The 19,343-nt window shown below is 39.9% G+C and overlaps 1 protein-coding gene across 3 annotated transcripts; it reads left to right on the plus strand.

Moving 5' to 3' along the window:
* Positions 1 to 683: 683 nt before the first annotated feature.
* coro6 (coronin 6) lies at positions 684 to 18,016 on the plus strand. Of its 3 annotated transcripts, none has more exons than XM_038707981.1 (12): positions 684 to 857; positions 2,472 to 2,800; positions 6,016 to 6,215; positions 9,761 to 9,883; positions 13,472 to 13,601; positions 13,766 to 13,944; positions 14,747 to 14,866; positions 14,990 to 15,094; positions 15,292 to 15,437; positions 16,086 to 16,143; positions 16,502 to 16,733; positions 16,991 to 18,016. In XM_038707981.1, the coding sequence occupies exons 3-12, from the start codon at positions 6,018 to 6,020 to the stop codon at positions 17,065 to 17,067; spliced, it is 1,368 nt and encodes a 455-aa protein (XP_038563909.1). In that variant the 5' UTR covers positions 684 to 857; positions 2,472 to 2,800; positions 6,016 to 6,017; the 3' UTR covers positions 17,068 to 18,016. The 3 variants fall into 3 exon arrangements, with proteins under 3 accessions (XP_038563909.1, XP_038563908.1, XP_038563907.1); XM_038707980.1 differs by having other exon boundaries at positions 688 to 857; positions 16,502 to 16,729; XM_038707979.1 differs by having other exon boundaries at positions 690 to 857; positions 16,502 to 16,729; positions 17,156 to 18,016.
* Positions 18,017 to 19,343: the final 1,327 nt, after the last annotated feature.

Here is a 19,343-nt window from a genome sequence, read left to right on the forward strand (position 1 = left end):
AGACAATAATAATTTCAACTGTATTCTGCTTGCATTCAGATGTGTCAGAGGAGCACTTTCACAGTGAATGTGTTAACACTTACTTATTTCTTTACACCATACAGGACTGTGATTGTTTTTCCTTTTATGAGGTGAGTATTTATTCTGTTACTTTGGAAAAGTGTACATAAAAAAAAGCCAGATTTAATTCAGCAGAATACATTGTCAGCAGTTTTCCTAGTGTCTGTTTCTTTCAGTGAAAATTGTAATTAATGCACTTAATTGCGGAAAACCGCATGTGAAGCCTGCAAGTAAATTCTTAGTACATGTTAAACCCAAATGTAGTTAAAGAAAGTCAGTCTGTGGTGAATTTGATACCATACAGAGGTGTCCTTTTTAGCCAAAAGAAGTATCTGCAATGATGCAAGCTACAAAAGTGGAAAAGAAACATAGTAACTGCTTTTTTTCTGTAATCTAAATGTCATAATGCACCCGTGGAAACATCTTGACCCATAATTAGAAATTGTTTTGGTATTTTGTGTCCTTGTTAGGCAAACTTATTGCTGTCACTGCTGGTAAGTTAGAAGCAGAAACTGAAGTCATTAGTATCTTCAGTCACCACCCATATATAGCATAGATGTCCTGCAGTATAAAGCCAGTGAGTGTAGTAATCACGTTGCAAAGTCATTCCCCTTATTTTCTCTTTTATTTTTGGTTGTCCTTATGGCAGCCCTAACACCAGGGTGCAGGAGATATCTGAGGGACTTTATAAAGCTCTTTGTTTTGTGAATGACAATGCATTGAGGAGCTTGACCACCTTCATTAACAGCAACAAGAGAGAACACAGCACAGCCCCAGTTCAGCCTTAAAGTATCCAGGTATGTTGAGTGTGTATCCAAGACTCATGCACTCACTACAGCCTTTGGCCTTTTGACTAGTTCAATATAAACACATTAGAACCAGCCAGAGGTGCACGTGTTAAAGCTAAACTGTCCTTCATTTCCTGATCGCTCTAGCTGGCTTTAATCTTTATTTTTGCTGAGTATTAATGGAGGCAAAATGAGGTTCACCACAATCCATCAGTACAGGCAAGAGGAAAGACGTACACAATACTGAGATTTGTTTATCATGTCCTCAAGATTGTATATTCTGTAGTGGGAGCTAGTCCATTGTGATTACTTAGTGGCTACTTGCTGACATTTTTTTTTATAGTGCTTATTGTTGATGTTTCAGATTTTTATGAACTTATCAAAACGGTGAACATATGTTTAAGACAATTCCATCCATTTAAAGGCTGTTTTTCACATTTGGAGTGGGTAGAGGTTTAATTTAGGGTAAACGTTATACTTGTAAAGTATGTTTAATGTACTCTAAAGCATTTAACAGGAAATATATATGTCAGCTCTAAGAAGATTGCTAGAAATACCTTTAATCTTATCTTAACTGTACTGGGAGCAGGTGAACATGCAGTATTCCATCTTTTACTTTTTTCCCCAACACATTTCTCTATACTGAGTTCCCCACAGTCAGGTCAACCGCAGTCAATGCAGACTAAACTATGGATCACTTTTCATTGCTTTGATGCATACAGTGACCACATCTTTGAAAATTGGGGAACTATTTTCTCACTCAAACTCAGCCACCATTTTTCACAAGTTTACCTACTATTGTCAAAACTGACATATACACAATTATTCAAATTAGGCAACAATTTGGTGCATTCTGCTACATCTGTAAAAAAACAAACAACAAAAACAACCCCATACCTATTATTTATCTCAAGGATGTGGAGTGCATGACCATCATGTATGATTACCAGGGTTGTATGAAGCATGTACAAGATTCTTTCCCTGGTTGAGTAAAATAGTGAATCTCAAACATTTTCACATCAAGGACCCCTAAACTGACACAAATCAGATTCAGATTTTGTCCCAGGATAGCGCCTCTGATAGGACTTTAAGATGTTTTAAAGTGTATGAAACTCATGACTAAAACAGTTGTACATTCTGTCACTGTGATACTTATGGATTGAATTATAGTGAAAATAAATTATTCCCCTTTTTGCTGGGGAGCCCTGGAATCTTCTCAAGGACCCCCAGGGGTCCTTGAGAACCACTGGAGTTGTTTGTGTTGTTTAGGTCATTTTGAATGACAAGATTTTCGTGTTCCTGTTCAGTGTTCAGATCCTGACATGTGAGAAGTGTTTTGGTTGTATAAGAGCATTTTGCAAATTGGATGTGATATTAATTATTGTGCTGACCTGCATGTTGGTACTGAGAAGTGTGTCAAGAGTTTTGAAAACACCATATAACCACAAATTCAACAGTTTGGAAACTTTTTTGTTGTTGTTTTAACTCATATGTGATGTGCACATTTTTATTGCTATCCTGCTCTCTGCAAACCCTATCAGATCACCTGTGTGTGTGTGTGTGTGTGTTTATTTACCATTTTAATCTTCCATTACTGTTCTTTAAATCACAATTCGTCTACAGAGGCCACCAATTGTAACACTGGCCCCCTGTAACCGGCGCGCGTCACGTTTCCCTGTACTGAGCCTGTTCCAAAATAGACGGCACCCACCCACACCCTCCTCTCTCCCTGCTCTGCCCCGGTACTCTCCCTCTCTCTTTCCCTGCCGAGGAGCGTCACGCAGTTGTCCAGTGCGTGTCTTCAGCAAGTCCGCTCCGACTCCAGGAAACCGGATCTCAGGCAAAATCCTTCAAAGGAATAAGAACAGCAGCAGCAGAAGACAAAGGAGGAGGAGGATACAAGAGAAACCGTGAGAGTTGTCCAGGGAAGAGGGGTCTCCCCAAAACCTGAGGTGAGCTTTCTTGTGGACTGTCTTTCCTAATATGTGTGTGTCAGTGCTGCAGTGGGGTGAGAGGTGCGTCAGCGTCTTTACTGCACTGCTGGAGAGGATCGAGTGCGTCCCCACCTTTTGGAAATCCTGAGAAAAGACGGGACAGTGTGATTGTGCACTTTACCCCCCTGTGGACGGAGCAGTTCTTCAGTCGTGCATGGCAGCTGTGGGCTACTTGGAGGAGCACGTTGTACATTGCTAACCCCCTCCCTCCGTCACTCACACCTCCCGGGCCCCTGACAGCCTATGTTCCAGTTTATGTGTGTTTGTATAGGCTGTGCGCAATGATTGTTGTTTTAAATTTACGGTGCGTTCATTAACAATACAGCGCCACAGAGTGCGTCACCTTCATTCTGGGACTATTTAGGATCAGGCTGGCGGGTGGGAGGAGCGGCCGGCCCCGGGTGGGACAGTGCAGTTTGTCATGTCTATATTAGGAAAGTGGCAGTGTCATTCTTTCGCTCTGTCTCGACTGTCCAGAGCCGTGCCGTGCGCGGCAGGGGAGGGCTCATTAACCTGAGGCAGAGTTAAAGGAGCATGTCGTTTAACTCAACTGACGTTAAATCACATCACATATTTCTGCCACCAGTTTCCATAAGCATAGGCTACACATTTTTAGATTAGGCAGCCAGTTTGGAGAGAGTGGAAGCTTTTGCAAAATAGTCAAGAATCAACTTTAAGCTATGTTTATTTCATTCATTCATTTTATTTTAATTTCTTGTTCAAATCAGATGAAAAGGCATGCATAATAACTAGCCTAAGTAATTTGTTTGTTTTTGTTAAAATTCCTGAGAAGAGTGAAGATGAGATTAAGACAAGGGTAGTTTGGATTCTCACTGTGGAACAGCAGGCAGCAGGAGAGTTTCTTGCTCTTCTTCCTTTGTAGATTTGCAATTTATCTTGAGAGCCAGGTGAAAAAAACCCACTGTTTGCTATCAACATGTCTCTGACACAGTATCAATAAAAGAATATACACAAGTATGTGTGATATTGTGTTTGCCCTGAAATGCCACACAGCTGGCCCTCCTGAAATGGTCACTGGAATGTAAATCCTTCCAGGAAAGAAGCGAGAGCTTCCGTCCTCTCATCAGTCTGGTTGAGTCATGTATCCCACAGTCTTTAAGTCCAGTTTGGGACTAAATGTAGAATATTCTAGTGTGAAAGTCAGACATCATCACTTAAAGCCTCAATTTGGGTCACTTTATGTTCACTTTGTCACAGGCCTGACTAGTGGAGAAGCGGACCCTGGCCTCAGTTGGTGCTCTTTGTGGTTTTATTTTAATTGTGACGAGCCAGACAGTTTACGATCATCCATTAAGCAAGAGGAAGAACTCTGCTGCATTTAGTAGAAGTCTTCAGGGACTCACACAGGCCTACTTCTAGATTTAGGTTTTTAGTTTTAGCCTAATGTAAGCCAGTGCAGTCAGGGAGTGTATGTTAGATACATTTTAGACTACATATTCTCATGGGGATTGTATCACGTGGGTGTGATTGAATGTAACTGCTGTGCTATGTATTGCTAGCTTCACATTGTAACTGTCTCTTAAGTTCTCTCCTGGCCTTTTATTTGTTATTTGTGTCTTAGTGTTGGCCTTTGATGTTTGACCGTCACATAGTGTTTGGATGCACAATTAACTATAAATATCTGCAATGATGGCAGGCCCTGTTATACAATATCTCCTGTGTTTTGGAGGATTACTGTTCCTCTGGCCCGGGGCCTGGGACAGCCACAGATCAGCAAGTTGTCACTCAACAAACAGCCTAAAAACACATTGCAGAGTTCATTAATCAGAGAAAAGCAGATGGTTATATAAAGCCCCTGAAAACCTGGCTTAAACTCAAAGCTGAAATATCACATATTCATGACTAAATAAGTAAGTAAAAAAAAAAAAAAACTCTTTAGGTATTATTTATGAAAAGTTAACACTCAAACTCAGCTAATCTGCGTCACCAGGACTGTGTGGGTCAGATTTGATTGACAGTGACAGTAATGACAGTCAACAGTCATCAGATCCAAATTCAAATGAGTCTCAGCTTTGATTGATGCATGGAAGTATGTGACATCACATTTTTCTAACTGAACAGGATCCCACTACTCATAGTAAGAAGCTGATTGAGAAGAAAAGTTTTTCATTGCCTTTAAAATGTATAGATGGATATAAGTGTCCACCTTTTTTGATCTCAGGTTTTGTTTCTACTTAGCCTACTCTGCTGCACCTTACTTTATTTTGTAGTCTGTATACTGTATATTGTTGTTTAATGTATTTATTGTTTTGAATGTTTTTATATATTTAGATGTATATATTGACATAATTACATATTTTTAAAGGAGACTTCAAAGTAATTTTTCTGTTGTATGGTTTAAGCTGTTGTGGTTTTTACTGTGCATATGACAATACACTTTTTGAATCTCGAATGCTCAGTGGGCCTGTATCAGTCAGCTGCCTGATTCTGAGTGAAGAAGAAAATAAAAAATGAAATTCACTGCTTGCTAGCATGACATAGGCAGAATCCTTTATCTACTTAATGTGACTGTAAGTCTGAAAAAAATAAATACCAAAGGTGAGTGAACTGCCCTGTTAACTTTCAAAATAAAATGCTTGAAAGCACCATAGAGATACTGAGTCATCTTGGGGGAAAAAAAGCATAATGCTCCTCCAAAACAACATATTCAATGATAGTAACTGTTCAGCAACAAAAAAAAATTTTAAGTAGCCTGCCTCAACAGTCAAAGAAGAGGACTGACGGATACTGTTGTAGGTGATATAAAGCAAGTACATCGCAGATTGCAGAGTGCAATATTGTGATGACAAGCTCTTCTGTGGTGGTCTCATACAGCCTTGGCTTGGTTCCTTCAGTGTAGGGATGAAATCTGATTTATTTTGCTAGAAGTCTTGTTCCAGATTGAGACTTACAAAGAAAATGACCTCCAAAATGAATATACAGTACATTTTGTTTTCTGGATGATTATGCTATTTTTTCCACATCTTACTTCTTTATCTAAATTTCTTTGTTTAACCCTCTTCTGACATCTCTATATCCCCTTTTTTATCCCCCTCTTTCTCTCCTTCCTCCTTCACACTATTTTCTTACTTCCCCATTACTCTCCGTACATCCTCTTCTATCCTTTGTTTCTTCATCTCTACATCCACCCTACATTCCTCCACACTCCTCAGCCATGAGTCGCAGCATTGTGCGGCAGAGTAAGTTTCGCCACGTCTTTGGCCAGACGGTCAAGGCTGAGCAGGCCTACGATGACATCCGTGTCTCCAAGGTGACGTGGGACAGCTCCTTCTGCGCCGTCAACCCAAAGTTCCTGGCGGTCATCGTTGAATCCAGCGGTGGAGGTTCGTTCCTGGTCCTGCCCCTCTCTAAGGTCAGTAAGGTCAAAGGGGAAACATTCCTGGGCCGCAGAGGGTGGAAACCGAACAGAATGTCTTTGAGTTCGTGTAAATCTGTCTGCCTCTGAAAATGATGATCCCAAAGCTGCAAAAATTTGATAAACTCTGCATTAAACACCTAACATGTTTTAGTTTTCTACATGATTGAATTGGTAGTGTATGTGCTCTTTATAATTAATATGCAGGTCAAGTCTGCCTTTGCCTGGATTTCTGTACTTTTCTATAGCGCTTTTTTCCTCTTTTCTTCTCTTGTTTCCGTCTGGTGCCAACTTAACCTCAAAGAGAAAGTTGGCACGTTTTTTAAGTTACTGTCTAGTCAGTGTTGTTAATAAGTGCCCACAATGAAATTAATAGCAGAATCATTCAGTTTTTGTTTGCATCAGGGGTCAGTTTGAGTAAAGGCACCACCAGTTGATGTTTGGCCTTGGCGGTTCAGGTTCTGGAGGGGCCATATAGCCTATTCACAGCTGCGATTTGAGTGGCAGCCTCAGCCTCTCAAATGTCAAAGGTACTTTAGTTGTCACAAACACATACATGTTGCGAAATTCATTCTCTGCATTTAACCCATCCCTCAAGGGAGCAGCCGCTGTGCAGCACCTGGGGACCAATTCCAGATTTTTTTATATCAGTGTCTGGTTAATGGCACCGACTGAAGAACCTGGCATGTTTTGATGGTGGGGGACACCAGAGCCTAGACCAGGGTCTGAGGCCACAGTGCTATCCACTGGACCACCGTGCAGCCTCTCTCTCTCTTCTCTGGCTTGAATAAATATGGCTGAATATCCAAGTAATACAAAACACTTACTGTATCCTTGTCAACACTGACATACATGTGCCTATTTTTCCTTTTAGGTGATTAAACAGCGAGAATAATACGCTTTGTTTTGGGCAAGATTATACATTTTTAGCCACACTAGTGTCATGGCTCCATGGATGGCATGTCATTTATACAGATGTTCATGGTCCTGAATAGAATAAATCCTATCGACTTTGGTTCATTCCTTAATTTGAGTATATGAGCCGTTCCTTCCTTGTGAGGGATTTCTGTGTTGAACATGTTGATTTTTGCATGCTGCAAACAGATATTCAAGTTGAGTTTTTATTACGGGTTTGTCGGCATGCTGACTATAAACTATATCCCTGTCAATCAGCTCCCTGCATCTGCCCATGTCCCATGCTGTCACCAACTGTTGCAGCAGGGTGTTTTTCTCATATAAGAGTCAGGGGAAATGAGAAGAAAGAATAGAGGGAACTTTACGGGGAAAGAGGAAGAAAAGAAAGAGAAGTAAAGAGAGTTTTTTTTTTTCCCCCCAAAGGAACAGCCTGTAACCTTTTTATATCTCATAGTTCATCACCTGACTTTTTTGTTCAGCTCATCAAGGTCACTAAAGGCAATTCCATGTTGAATACTAAAAGCAGCGTGGCCACAGTTTCAGATGGCTATAAGCATTAGCTATAAGTAATATAACCAGATGATCATGTTACATGATACAATCAGCAGGCTGCATAATGGGGAGGGTGAAGAAAAAGACTTCCAAAGCTCCTGGCAGACAGTTCTGCACTGAGGTCAAACAATGCATGTGACTCTTGGTGTTTGAAATACAAAGAAAAACTCGTGTCTCATTTGGACTTATAAGGTAAATGTAATTCATATTAAGACTAAAAACAAACTGTTTTCAAAACCTTTTCAAGGCTGATCAGTGCCAAGTCATGGTATCGGCAGCGTGTTGGTTACAATAGCTTAACCTTTAACTTGATTTAGTATGTTTTTCCTTCTAATACCGGAGTATATAATATTGCATCTAGCTGTCATGTTGGGGAAGCCTTGGGAAGGATACTGACATTGCAGCGACAGTAAAAGCAACAGGTCGAGACAGATCAGACATTTAAAGCTGCGATGCTTTAGTGGGGTGTGGGGCCTCGTGATCATAACAACATTGCCTTAAAATAAATGATGGACATTAGAAAGACCAAATTAAACTTGTGTCAATATTTAGATGTGGTGGGAGATAATATTTCAATACATTATCATATTAGGATATGCTACTCCAGCGATCCTAACTAAGTAAAATAGATTTTAAACTCTTTTTGTGATGGACTTTATTTGAGATGAGCAATTTAGAAACAAAGTCATCACTGCTAAGAATCATCAGCAGTGCTAATTATTAGTGTCAACGGGCAAGAGCCATACTCAGTTTTTTGGAGACACAGGGAAAATGGATGTGATTATATACTGGAGTCATGGTGAACAGGTTTGCTATTAATACACACCGACGCGCTCTCCATCCTCCATCTCCCCCTCTGGGTCCCCAACGGGCCACAAGAAAAACTCCCCTTTCAACGCCTCGTCCGTTAGCTATAAATACACTTCACTTGGGGTGTCTGTTGTATGTGTGTGCAGGGAGTGATATCTCAAAAGCTGATACACATGTTCACACGATAGGAACAGGGAGACACGAAATAACCTGGAAGTAACATTATGATTTTAGTTTGGATCATCTAAAAATGTCTTTTTCCTTGAAGTCCCTTTAAGCTGCATGCTTCTTTCTTTAAGGTTTTAGTTGTATTTTGAAGGTTTACATTCGGTCTTGTTTAAATCAGAGATACATTCAGACAAAACTCTTCACGTAAATTTCCTCAAAGTCAGACTAATAACACTGCCTCCAGGGCCCCAAAAATAGGGCAGAACTAAAGTACAATATGAAATAATTTTGAAGTTTCTCTCATGGAGTGGACTGTATAGTCTGCTATGTGCACTGTATTAGTAGGAATAGGAGACAAAATGGTACAAACTCAATGAGGGCAACAGGTCAGGGGACAATAGGGGCCAAACAGCAATTTTTTGCCTCATGACCTACCATCAGGACAAATCAATGGTTGTTTCGACAGCATTTCAATTACTCTATTTCAGCATGTAGTTTGGACCAGCAATCTCACAGCAAGGTCCATTTTTTGATCATATCACATGATCTTCATCAGCAGATGGGGTTTGCCCAGTGGTTATGGGATTGTATTTGTTAAAATTTCCATTTTTCTGAGCTGTTTAAGGATTTCTCCATGTTGCTTAAAATTTTAAATTGAAAGTTATTCTTTATCATGGAAGTAGTAGTTGAAAGAACAGTCTTTGAAATACTCAAAAAAGGGAAATTTTTACATCTACAATTCCATGACAACTAAGCAAACTCCGTCTGCAGAGGAAGCTGTGGGATACGATCAAAAGCTGGGGATCTGCTACTAAATGGACCTTAGGGTAAGAATGTTTCATAATTTCCAAAGTCAAGAAGAAACTTTCAATCTGAATTAGTTCGTACCTGTTTCACATTGAAAAAAAGTAACTGAAATCCTGTTGAAACAACGGTTTCATGTAACTTTGAATGTATCCATAACCTTTCATTGGAACCTGATTTTAACTATTTTCTGATGTTTGTTGACCTGAAAATCAACGCCTACTACTGTTTTATTAATCACCTATTTTATGTCCGAACTCAGTCCACCATGTCACTGCTGCTCTGTGTTACAGTCAGGCCGTGTGGATAAGAACTACCCTCTGGTGATCGGCCACTCTGGACCTGTTCTTGATATTGACTGGTGCCCTCATGACGATAACGTTCTGGCCAGCTGCTCGGAGGACTGTACTGCAATGGTAATGCGTGTGTATGTGTGTGTAGGAAAACAAAACTACTTCTGAGTGGGAGAGAGAAGTTGCAAATGCATGTAGATGAGTTTGTTGTTTGGTGACTCAGATAACAGTGATGGAGGTCATTTCGGCCTGAGATTGTCATGTTTACCTGCCCGTTTAAATAAGTGAAGTGAATCAGTCAATGCACCAGTGTGTCTACTGTCTACCTGTCTGACTGTCCACCCACCTGTTCCGCCCCCTCTATATCTCTCATCAGTCTACTCATCGTATTTTGGCCATGACAAGTTAGTCAGACTCTATTCTCTGTCTGCGACCAGCCTCCTCATTGTAACACAGCAGCAAATCCTGTTAAAATCATGTCAACTTACAAGCTGTGTTGTGAACTCCACATCTTCTTTTCCACAGAGCCTTCAACTTGGACAGCGCATAATTAAAAGTTAGCTCTGACAGTTTAGTTTGAATTTAAATATGGGAAATGGGATGGGAGGAAAGTGTATATTTAAAATCCTAATACATACACACAGTGCAGAATAGGTAAGAGTTGTAAACATAAACATATATTAATGTCAATATTGAATTTTGGACTGAATAGAAGCTCTAGTAGTTTTTGTAGGCCTGGTTGGGATACAGTGCAGGTATGTGGCCCTGAAGCTCATGACTGAGTTCAGTCAGCAGGGGTCACTGTAAAGCCATGACTGCAGGAAATGAAAAGCGATAGTTCACTCTCAAATCAACTCAACTCAACTTTATTTATTTACAACACAAATGATCTAGTGATGAGAGTAGTAGTAGAATAATAATTGAGACTTCAGGGGAAATTCCTGAAGTGGTAAAGTTAGGCATGGTTAAAGGCTCGTGAGTAAAAGTGTGTTTTAAGATGACTCTTGAAAATCTCAATAGTGGGGGAGAGTCAGACAATGGGATGAAGATCTCAGTTCTCTCATAATGTGATAAGGGAACAGGAGTTCTGTAATGTAAGCGGGTGCAATTGAATATGAAAATATACTGATTGTACTATACTTTGTGACACTAAAGTTAATTTACTGTAAAACCCCCTTAAGGCTTGTGCAAACTACACGACTGTCAGTGTTGGCCGATGGCCGTGCTGTTCACACTACAGAACTTGCCGTCTTGTAACTGGAGTCTTGAAGTCGTTCACACTACGTGACTGATCGGTGACAGGGGGTCACACACTACACGAGCTGACAGAGCTGTGGCATCTGTCGCATGGTCTCCAAACCACATTTTGTCAAGAAAACACACGTGAAAGGGGAAATGACACGACGAAACAGCTGTTGTTTGTTATTATAAAGATAGAAATTATAAAGACAAAGAATCTGGGTGAAAGGATGGATTAGCACTGGCAGGTAGCAGGGATTGTCTGAGCTACAGAAAGGGCTGAAGGTGAGTAAAAAGGGTTTTGCGTGGAAAAAGTAGCTGCCTGCTCTCATTGGCTGGATGTGGATGTCGAGTCAGCTGATTTCTCCAGATAGGCTATTTGGAATGCTAGATATCTGGCAGAAGTAGGCGATGTGGCAGTGATGTGTGGGGGACCCCTTTTGATGCGTCCTTGAGTAGTTCACACATATCCTACACATGTCAATCAGCCACTGATTTACTCCCATCACAGTCTGACGGTCACCGAGCAAGCAAATCGGGCTAAAAATCGTGCAGTGTGAACTAGCTTTAAGGCATCTAGGACTTATCCCCTTTTAATTTCCAGTTTTTATATAATATTTTTTTCCCATCTTGCTATTAGCCTATAAACATTGTAAACACATGATTTTTTTTTCACATGATAATTGTGACAACTCCTTAGGTGACCTAGATTAGGGCTGCCACTAACAATTATTTCTCTTATAGATTCAATTGCAGATAATTTTCCTGATTTAATAGATTAGTTGTGTGATCTGTAAAATATTTGAAAATGTCACAGTTTCCCAGAGCCCAAGGTGACAGTGACAAATTTCTTATTTTGTCTGATTAACAGTCCAAAACACAAAGATATTCAGTTTGCAAGAACATAAAACTGAGAAAAACATAAAATCCTCACATTGGTGGAGCATGAACAAGTACACTTTGGGTGTTTTTGCTTTAAAATGGCTCAAATTATATTCATTGATAATTGATTATCAAAATAGTTTCTGTAAATAGACTAATTGATTAATGAACTACAGCAATGTTTTAGCGTTAATCTTGATGCCTTTTCTTTCATAATAGCAGCAACAAAAACTACAAAATAAAGATGTACTTGGTGGTAAATATAACTATTAGGCTACAAATAATGTGTTTAATTATATTTAATAATGATATTTTATGATAACATTTCAGATTCTCTTCAGTAACTCTATAACTTGATATTAAAATATTATGGTCCAGTTACTTAAACCCTTTTAGCTTAATAGACAAATAAATATTGTTACTTTGGTTTAAAAAGTATATACTGCTTAAGTTACTTTGCTTTGTGTGTGTGCACACAAATGTTCATTATGTTAAGTATGTCAGCATGTGTCAAATATAAATTTGTATTATGACAACATGCCTCTTGACTCAGCATGTATCTGTGCATCCACAGTTGTCACTGAGGACAGATTTGCTCCCACTTGTTCACAACAACATCGCAGGAATCTTTGTGCTATCGATTGATTTGAAACGCTGCTTCTCCTATGGCAACAGCTGCTGGGAGGCTGTTTTGAATGCAGTGGGTTTCCCTTTGTGTGTATGTGTGTGTGAGTATTTGTGTGTGTATGCTTTGTTTATGTCCCACACATGGACAGACAGTTGCAGCTGTCCAGTCTTGGCAGTGGTGCTGCTGTGAAGCAGAAAGACCATAACTGTGATGTCAGTCTCATCAGTTCAGAGAGATCATTGTGTCATCTGAAAAGGCTCATTAGTGTGTGTGTGTGTGTGAGAGAGAGAGAGAGATACTGGGGAGCAACAGGGCCAGAGCTGTGTGTGTCTTATGTGGATCGACAAATCACCTACTAAAAGCCCACATTTCAACAAGCTATAAGTGAGAAATTGAGAAATGTGTTTTTCTGGACCAGTTTTGTCATTAATGTTTTTGTGGCACCCTCCTGTGAAGGAAGGAAGGAATTCATAAAAGCACAACATAGTGCATAAAGTTGCACCTGTTCAGGTCACATGCTCATGTCATGACTTGCCTGTATGCTGTTTTATAAGGAAGTACTGTGACATGCTAACCCTGTTGTCAGGACACTAAAGTCATGTTCTCGGTATTGTTTCTGGGATTTTGGAGGTTTAAACAACCAGAGCAGTGGTTTGCATTCTGCAGTTACACAGAATTTACACATGGTGTCTTTTTAAAGTGTGAAAATGAAATGACTGAAAGGCAATTCAAACAAGTTGATTTTCCTTTCATTCACAAACACCTCAACAAATCTATTAGAGGTGTCTCAAAAAACATGGCAGTCCTACTTGTCACCAGGAGCATTAAATGGATTGGCATATACTTCAAGTAGACTACCAATTTACAGTAATTTCTAATACACTAATTACTGAACAGATAACACTTCTTGTGCAACATCATCAAGATCAATGCTTTAATTTTTCTTCATCACTCCTCTCCAGGTGTGGCAGATTCCAGATCACTCACTGACCCGCCCCCTCTCCGATCCTATTGTGGTCCTGGAGGGACACTCCAAACGTGTTGGCATCGTCAGCTGGCATCCCACCGCACGCAACATACTCCTCACTGCGGGTAGGACACACACACACACACACATCCCAGTTTCCTTCAAAAACTTATAATCTTTTGACTTCATGTGACAGAGGTGAGTGTGATTAAAAGAAACAAATGAGGGATTCTCCCCCTTCCTCTTCTTACATAACATTCAGATGTCCATTTTTTTCCTCTGACCTCAGGCAGTGATAACCTGATTATTATCTGGAACGTGGGGACAGGCGAGCCCCTCATCTCCATGGACGACCACCCAGACCTAATCTACAGTATCAGCTGGAACCGTAACGGCAGCTTGTTTTGCACCACCTGTAAGGACCGTCGTCTGCGTGTCTGCGACCCCCGCAAGAGGGAGGTGGTTGCGGTGAGTGAGTAGAAAATACTACTAAATATATGCTTCACAGTAAAATTCATTCTAATACCACTATCTGAACTGCTTTAACAAAAGAGTATATTATAAGGCCAGAAGAATAAAAGTATTTCTGCTGATCCTGGAAAGGACCCATTAAAGTAAGGGTTGATATTTTGGGAAATACTCTTTTCTCTTTTCAATTTTCTGAAGCAGAGTTAGCTTAGAAGATTGATTCCACACCCCGTAAAATGTATGGCTACAGCCAGCAGCCAGCTAGTTTAGCTACATGCTTACACACGTAAATAACTGCCGCTCTGTTTAGTTTTTCTTTTACACATACTTCGATAATTCATTTATAATTTGCATCTGTTAATTCCACATTTATATTTTTTTAAATCTGTTTATGTCAACTGTATGTTTATGTCTAGCACCTTATCACCATAGAAAGTTCCTCGTACCTGTAAAATGCTACTTTGCAATAAAGCTCATTCTGATTAGCTTAGCACAAAGACTGGGGTAAACAGCTAGTCTGGCTCTGTAACTGTAACAAAGTAAGTTTACCAGTAGGCTTACTTCTGAAGTTCACTAACGCCGCTTTACAAGGGGTGATTTGCTGGATTATTTCTTAGCTGGGAGGAAGTAACTTGAGGCTTCGAATGGATCACTAGACCTTTGACAACACTTATTTTCCCCATAAGCCTAAACAAATAACTCTATGCGATCAGCTGAGTTGAAATGAATCCCCAGACACCAAAAAAAGGGAATAAAAAAAATGAACTCTTGTAGTAATGTCTGTCCCTCCGCTGACCAACAGGAACGTCTGGCTCCACACGAGGGGATCCGGCCAATGAGAGCCATCTTCACCAGAGACGGAAACATCTTCACCACAGGATTCACCAGGATGAGCCAGAGAGAGCTCGGACTCTGGGACCCGGTAAGAGCAATTCAAATATCACATGCTGTTCATGCATTTAAAAAATGTGCAGGAATATACATGCACTTATATACGTGTACACAACAAATTGTTGGCCTCCTTCATTGTTTTTACTCCCCACAGACAAACTTTGAGGAACCCATTGCACTGCTGGAGTTGGACACAAGCAATGGAGTGTTGTTACCATATTATGATGCAGATGCAAACATGGTCTACCTCTGTGGAAAGGTGCAGAGACATTTAGGTTTAATGATTCAAATCATGTTTGTAAATATGCTATTTAATATGTACATAAATATGTGCAGATCCATTGTATTTCCATCCTTATTAATGACAATGTCATGTTTATCTTTGACATGTTTAATATGTGTAATGTGTTTCCTGTATTTGTGTGCGTGTGTGTGTGTGTGTGTGTGTGTGTGTAGGGGGACAGCAGTATCCGTTACTTTGAGATCACAGACGAGCCGCCGTACGTCCACTACCTCAATACCTTCAGCAGTAAGGAGCCCCAGAGAGGGATGGGCTTCATGCCCAAGAGAGGTGTGGACGTCAGCAAATGTGAGATTGCTAGGTAAGATACTGCTTATGCAATAAATGAGCATAGATCACAGCTTTATAGCATTGTTTAATGGGATGTAAATTCTACAGATGTCGCTTAAAGGTGGCCATGGAACTCTAATTTTGGTAATGATGCCTTAACTGACAAGTGATTCAATAACATCAGGAGATGTTACATGTAACAGGCTTGATGGTGTGGTTTTCATATTACTAAGTTTAGCTCTGACCATCAGGTATCCCACTGGTTTAATGAATTTGTCAGTATATCACCCTCCAGAGTTCAGTTTAATAGCATTTACAAATACGTACTAGTTATTGCAGTGTCCATCAGTGAAAATATGATCCATTAATTGTGTATCCACCACAAGGCTACATATTTGTAATTGCTGTTTTGTGTGTACAGTTTAGAGAGAACTTCACTTATCTAACTATATACTTTATACTTCACTTAATTTCAGGTTGGCAGCTGTGTGTATACTATTTTATCCACTGCATTTATGTCAGAAATGTCCATATGTAATGAATTATCCATCACGCAACTCTCAGAGTGCATGAGATCATCTTATAGGTTACGCTTACGAACATAAAGTATAAGCTGATACACAGATGTGGAAAACCACAACTAGGCTGTCTTCTCTCCTCTTTTCACCTGTCCTCTTAGATTATTCAAACTCCTTGACAAGAAGTGTGAGCCCATAACAATGACAGTGCCCAGAAAAGTAAGTCCAACTGACCCTACAAACCTTTAACTGTCACAGTGGTCGAAGGTAAGTGAGTACATTACTCAAGTACTGTGCATAAGTACAATTTTGAGGTACTTTTACTTTACTTCAGTATTTCCATTTAATGTTACTTCATACTTAATAATGTAATGTTGGTAATGTTTTCCCTCTGCTACATTTCCCCCCAAAAGCTCTAGTTACTAGTTTTTGATTAATATTTTCCTACAAAACATATGATGAGTTTATAAATTATGATGTGTTGAAGCAATTAAAATGAGCTGCACCTTGCACCACATGTTACAAAACAAAACTAAAATATGTCACGGTTTTTCACCCCGACAACTCTTTTGCACAGTCGGACCTCTTCCAGGACGACCTGTACCCGGACACAGCTGGGCCTGATCCCGCCATGGAGCCTGAAGAGTGGCTGGAGGGCCGCAACGAAGATCCAATTCTTGTGTCCATGAGGGGCGGCTATGTGCCACCCAAGAGCAGAGAGCTCAAAGTGGCAAAAAAGAACCTGCTGGACTCCAGACCCACCACCCGACGTAGCATGTCCACTTTGGAAACCAACAGTCTGCCGGTAAGTTGTGGCATGCATTATGTTACCTGTTGTTACATGTTCACATAATGTATATCCTGTATGTGGACCACTGGTTTGTTATACTACATTAGATATATAGCATTGTGTCGCACATTTTCAATAGAAAAAAACTTCTTCTTTAGCTTTGGAGCCCATAAACTGAATACACCGTTACTCTTACGAACATCTGCCTCTCCTTTTAACATGTTTCTGTTTATCTCTCCTCTATTTGTACCTGCCCACAACTTTTTTCCCCCAAAGCTCCCCTTCTTGTTTTGGTTATTTTTTCTAGTTGCTCACTGTCCTTGACCTATTTTTCCTCTTTCTGTTTTTCTTAATCCTTAATTTTTCCCTCCCTGTCACTGTCTTTTTTCCTTTCTTCTTCCGTGTCCTTTTTGTCCTTCTTTCCCCTCTTCTCCTGTCCAGCCTCAGTTGCTTGAGAGGTTGTTGGAGGAGATTCAGAATCTGAAGGCCACCGTTTTGTCTCAGGAGAAGAGAATCTGTGACTTGGAGAATAAGCTTTCCCAGTACACCAACGGCACTGACTGAAGAACTGGTCAGAATGTCAGAATCAGTATTATTATAGAAACACATTTTCCTTGCATTGACAAGGAACCACTCTCCTAAATGATCAATCAGTGTTGCCCCTTTATTAAAGGTACCATTGTGGAATAATATTAATGTGGACAAGTTAAATAAAAATTGATTGTGCAACAAATTTGCACAAATTACATCCATAACCAGTGTAATTGTTCCACATTCCAGTTTTAACATAATGTACCTTTAATGCGACAGCAAAAATATTTTAATATACTCACACCTTCAGTGATTTGTAAAGAATGAGAAGGGTGCAAATGTGGAATGAGGGGGCAGTAGGTTAAAGGTAATGTGCAAGTTGAGTTAAAGGTCTGTAGAAAGTCTATGCTGTTATGACTTTTTTAATACCACTGTCAGAAAAGTATGCAAAAAGTAGCAAAAATCAGAAAAAGACTAGAATGCAATTCTTTGGTTTTGGTAAATTGCATCTACATACTCCCCACAGATATACATCAAGCAAGCACACTTCTCAACACGTTTGCTTCGCCCTCTGTATCATATGATCACTGACCAGTTTCTTTAAATAAATCTCTGAAAACTTCTCAAAATGTAAATAATAATTAAGGAACTAGGAGAAAATGTGTTAAACTTGTAGCAAAATGTGAAAACAAATGTTTTGTGTTCTGTAAAGGATTATACATTAGACAGATTATGACAACAATAAAACAGTGTTTTGTTTTTTTTTTTAAATCCTGCCTCTTCCATTTGTTGTTACAACAAGTGAATTTCCTGTTGAAAAATGATCACATGCCATCGATGGGTGCCTTCACATGTGAGAGGCTACACAGTGACGAGCTGACCTTCTAGTATCTTAATCTGCGTGTGCATGATTTCTCTGGTCAACTTTAGGACTTAGGCTGGCTCATAAACAGGAGGAAATACATTTATTAAATAGTTGTGTAGTGAACCAACCAGTGGACACTTAATTATTTCATGTCAAAAAGAAGAATGCAGCATCTCCCTCTTTGTCTCTCTAAGAGAAGGGGGGTGAGTTATCACCCGTCAAGCAGACAGGCCGACTAGAGGTCCAAAACACAAAACGGGGAGGGGGTTTGAAAGGTCTGCTACATTAAACACTTATTATTTCCACTCTGAGTGCTGGTTGGGAGGTTTTAACCATAGAGCCCACCATCTCCGGTGAAGTTGAGATAACGAACTCTACGCAATAACAATTTTAACCTTATATTAGTCCAGAGACTAACCTTACCCGGAACCAGGCTGTCAGGACCTCTATGGACAGAGACTATAAACTAAAGGGCCAAACTGGATCTGCAACACACACACACTGCCACAGATCAAAGGAAAGGGTCCCCCTTTGTTTACTCTTCTGACATGAGTGTAGAACTGAGTCACTACATTCTGCGGTCATAAAATGCTACAGGACTTTGTGATTTTGAAGAGATGCCCAATCATTCCCTATACAGGCAAAATCTATGTACCAAAAGGACAAATGTGAAAAAGGAGAATTTATATGGTACAGAAATATTATCCTGTGTAATACAATGAATTTTCCCAGCTCCTGGACCAAGGATTGAATTTAAAGTTTAAGTAATCAAAGTTATCTTCAGCCTCCATTCATGAAACCAGTGTCCCCCAGAGGACAAAAGAGGTATAACATGCATTGTTCTTAAACCTCATCTTTAAGCGTACATTCTTGTCTGTGTCTGTTGTTTAATCTGATGCCATGTTCAAATACCTCCTCATATCTTCTTAAAGAGGTGGTATTATGCTCATTTTCAAGTTCAAAATCCTACTTAGGGGTTGTACCAGAACAGGTTTACATGGTTTAATTTTCAAAACACACCATATTTTTTGTCTATAGTGCATTGCTGCAGCTCCTCCGTTCACCCTGTGTTGTAATGCTTCGCTTTAGCTATGGAGTGACACATCTTGTCTCTAAATGATCTTTGTTGGAAGTTGCACATGCGCAGTTCCTAATTAAGGACTACTAGCCAATCAGAAGCAGAGAAGGACGGGTCAGTGAGAAGCCTGGCTTCAGTTGAGCTGTACATGTTGC

Source organism: Micropterus salmoides, unplaced genomic scaffold, assembly GCF_014851395.1.
Source record: "Micropterus salmoides isolate LMB-PRFRI ecotype aquatic unplaced genomic scaffold, ASM1485139v1 Ms_hic_scaffold_9, whole genome shotgun sequence".
Classification (NCBI taxonomy): domain Eukaryota; kingdom Metazoa; phylum Chordata; class Actinopteri; order Centrarchiformes; family Centrarchidae; genus Micropterus; species Micropterus salmoides.